This window comes from Pteropus vampyrus, unplaced genomic scaffold, assembly GCF_000151845.1.
Source record: "Pteropus vampyrus isolate Shadow unplaced genomic scaffold, Pvam_2.0 Scaffold90, whole genome shotgun sequence".
Taxonomy (NCBI): Eukaryota; Metazoa; Chordata; class Mammalia; order Chiroptera; family Pteropodidae; genus Pteropus; species Pteropus vampyrus.
In genome coordinates, this window is record NW_011888871.1 from 1,952,424 (window position 1) to 1,956,008 (window position 3,585).

The window sequence follows — 3,585 nt, forward strand, 5'->3', positions numbered from 1 at the left end:
ATTGTGTTTAATCCAGTCTTCTGAGTAGGGGGTGTCCCCTCCTAAAGTGGGGAGCAGGGAGGTGGTGGGGGTAGAGCACTGACTGGGCCGGTACCCACCATCCCCTCCTAATAGTGCCATAGAGTAGTTGTGATCCCCACTTTACACGTGAGGAAAACAAGACTGAGAAAGACTGGGTCATTCAAAGACGATTTGGGGGTCCCTCAGAGGTCAGGCCCCATTGTAAAGGCCAGGGGGACAGCTATGAGCAGGTAGTGCCGTCTCTGTCCTCGTACGGGTCACCCTCCAGAGTGCGTGTGGGGGCAGCCAGCGGGCAGATGTGCAGGCGGTTACAGGGACTGCTGGGAGGAAGTGAGCAGGACAATGCGAGGACCTAGGGGGCCTCCCTTTGACAGAGTGGGGTGGGGGCAGACTCCCTGCGGAGGTGACGTTGGAGCTGAGGGTGGCCCTCACTGCAGAATGCAGGGGCCTTGCTGGCAGGGAGCCCCTGAGAGTGGTTGGTTTGTGGCTTATAAGCGGCGAATTTAACCCCGGTCTGCCTGCCTGCCCCAGAGCTCATCTTCACACTTCTGTGCTGTTCTGGGGCTGTCCCCGCAGCCCAGCCCTGTCACCAGATGCCCACCATGCAGCCCCGTAGTGCTCTGCTCTGCATAAGCTTACGCTTAGGCACGTGTTTGTATGTGTGAGTAGACTGTGCCTGCTGACATGGATACACATTTTTTTTTTCCTGTCCAGCTGACACTGAAGATGTGTGCATCGTGGAAAGATTGTTCTCAAGCAGCTTGGTGGCCATCGTCAGCCTCAAAGCCCCTAGGAAGCTGAAAGTTTGCCACTTTAAGAAAGGAACTGAGATCTGCAACTACAGCTACTCCAACACGATCCTGGCTGTGAAGCTGAACAGGCAGGTGAGTGAAACTCTTTTTGGTTCAGATTGTCAGGTGCGCGCCGTCCCATGTTGCGGGTTTTCGGTATGGCTTTGACCCTCCGTGCCATTCTAGTTTCTTCCGGCGCCTCTAGGACAAAGCTGATGGTCCTTGGCTGGCGTTCCTGGTCCCTCGGTCCTCTGGGCCATGCACCTGCTAGCCTCAGCCCACCACTCTGCCTTGACCCAGTTGCTTTTAAAAATCTCTTAGCATCTTCTTTTTTTAATTTTAAACTGATAATTTAAGTTTTCATTTAAGACAAAGGACTGACTGCTTTTTACATCTTCCCGGAAACTCACAAACACGTCGGGTCCCGCGGGTGGATGTGGCAGCTCGCGCTCACATTTATTCACGGGACTCTCGTGGCCCGTGCTCGCTCACAGAGTGCAGCACTGTCCTCCGGTCCTTCAGCATTTTCTGTTCACAGCGAAGTGCTCTCTGCAGGAGTGGCTGAGTAAGCAGCCATACGTGGGACAGATGTGTCGCCACTAGTGGATCTTGAAGGGCAGTGACTGGGCGGAGCAGTCTTCGTGGAGGAGGCCCACTGATGTGGCTGAAACTGGGAATTGGTCTGTTGACTGAAAAAGTTTGTTAAAATGGGAAATTACGAGGCATACCATGTTGAACCCTCTTGAAACTTGAAATATCCCCAGGTACCTCCACGTACCAGGTAGCAGAGGGCGCGTGGGCACCAGGCTGTCTGTCGTGCCTCGGCCCTCCCCTCAGGGCCTCGGCTGCAGCTGCATCCATCTTTAAATGCAGCAGGAACTTGGACACCTGCAGGAAAATCTGAGTGCGGAATGAGTTTTTATACTTTTGAGAAATCCCTTGGCTTCTCCTTTTATCTTGCCGTGCCTAATCCAACATGTTTCTCATTACCAAGCCCATCCGAGGCACTCGAACTAGTTTTCATGAGGGGCGGGGTGAAAGCCAAACAAGAACAAACCAGGAAACAAAACATGCTTTTCTTAGCTGTAGTTGACCAGTTTCAGTGACGTGGAACGAAATCGAAGAGTTGGAAGTCCTAGTACAAGTGTCGCAGAACAGGCACAGCTGGCTCTGAACACCACCTAACCGGTGGATGAGGAGCACGCAGCCGGGAAAGCCGCCTGGTGGTGGCCAGCGTCCTCTGCCACGAGGACCAGTCTGCATAGTGTCCTAGAAGGCACGCGGAGCATCGGGTCGGGAGCCTGTGGGTCGGGCTCCTTCTTCATGTCTGATTTTCTTCGTTTTTGTTGTCTCCTAGCGGCTCATAGTGTGCCTGGAAGAGTCTCTGTATATACACAACATTCGGGACATGAAGGTGCTGCACACGATCAGGGAGACTCCTCCGAACCCAGCAGGTAAATTAGCTGTGAGAGTCGCATTCTTCTCATTCTGCCTTGTAAAGCCAGCCGTGAGGGAGAGGGTTGTTCCTTGACAGGGCCCACGGATATAGGCAGATTTCAAACATATGGACCTTCCACCCAGCTCCGTTCCTTCTGATGCTGGTCTTGTGACCACATAGATCACTGGTTCAGTCATCTTCCCAGAGGCCTTTAACCTGTTTTCATAGTCCTGCTGTCACCTAAGGTGGCAGTCGGGTGTGGAACCGGGATCGAGGTTGGGTCAGGGCCCTGTTCGATGATACTCTGTGTTCTAACAGCTACAAAGGAACCCTCTGGCTCTTACGCCGCCCTGTCCCCCGTGTGTCCCCACAGGCCTGTGCGCACTGTCCATCAACAACGACAACTGCTACCTGGCATACCCCGGCAGTGCCACCATCGGGGAGGTGCAGGTCTTCGACACCGTGAACCTGGTGAGTGTCCTCTCAGACGTCCCTGTTCCTGCAGGGGTGCTGTGGGGCGCTGGCACCCGGTTTCCTTGGCTCAGCAGTGCAGCCGTCACTGCTGGCCCCTTCGTGGGTCCGCCTGCGGTGGGCCCTGCGCCCTGCAGAGCGAGTGCTGGGGGAGGGCACGAGGCCACACTTCCGGGCGAAGTGCTCTGCCTTCCTTCTGGCTCTGAGCAGCCTCTCGGCCCCGGTAAACCAAACGCACGTGCCGTGTTAACTGGAGCCTGCCTCAGTGACCGCTCACTGGCGTCAGCCTCACGGCCAGTGGTGGCACTGTGCAGTCTCACTGCGCACAGTCACCGGTCACTGGTTCACCCTTCCAGAGAGCTGCGAACATGATCCCGGCTCACGACAGTCCTTTAGCAGCGCTGGCCTTCGACGCCAGCGGAACCAAGCTCGCCACTGCTTCCGAGAAGGTAAGCCTGCTGAGCCCGGGGGGGACTGGCTCAGAGTTTGCAGCGAGCTTTTCAGCTTGTTCACACAGTCGAGTTTCCAGACACGGCTCCACGTGGACCAGCTCACAGAGAAGCGGCAGAGGCGACCGCCCGCCTGTCGGGCTGTGAGATGTGCTGCCAGGGAGGGGCTCTCACCTGACAGTGGGGCCGAGGGAGTGTTCGTGACAGGAGACAGAGACACGGGCAGAGGAGACCAGAGTGCCACGCACAGCCACACACTGGCCCAGTGCACGTGGTCAGGGCACCGGCACAGGCTGCGGTGGAGGGCTTAGGAAGTGCTAGGGAATGTCAGACAGACTCGGCTCTGTCCGGAGCTGCTCGGAACACGTCTCAGCGCGCGCTCTTTCATTCTTCTGTTCGTTCAGCCAACTTGTGA

The 3,585-nt window shown here is 56.2% G+C and overlaps 1 protein-coding gene across 3 annotated transcripts in view; it reads left to right on the top strand.

The window, feature by feature from the left end:
• Window positions 1-3,585, top strand: part of WIPI2 (WD repeat domain, phosphoinositide interacting 2) — a 27,682-nt gene that overhangs the window by 13,862 nt on the left and 10,235 nt on the right. For all 3 annotated transcript variants that reach the window (XM_011363826.2, XM_011363827.2, XM_011363828.2), the window contains exons 3-6: window positions 736-905; window positions 2,170-2,266; window positions 2,624-2,721; window positions 3,078-3,170. In XM_011363826.2, the coding sequence (XP_011362128.1) occupies window positions 736-905; window positions 2,170-2,266; window positions 2,624-2,721; window positions 3,078-3,170 (458 nt within the window). The remainder of the gene's footprint in view (window positions 1-735; window positions 906-2,169; window positions 2,267-2,623; window positions 2,722-3,077; window positions 3,171-3,585) is intronic.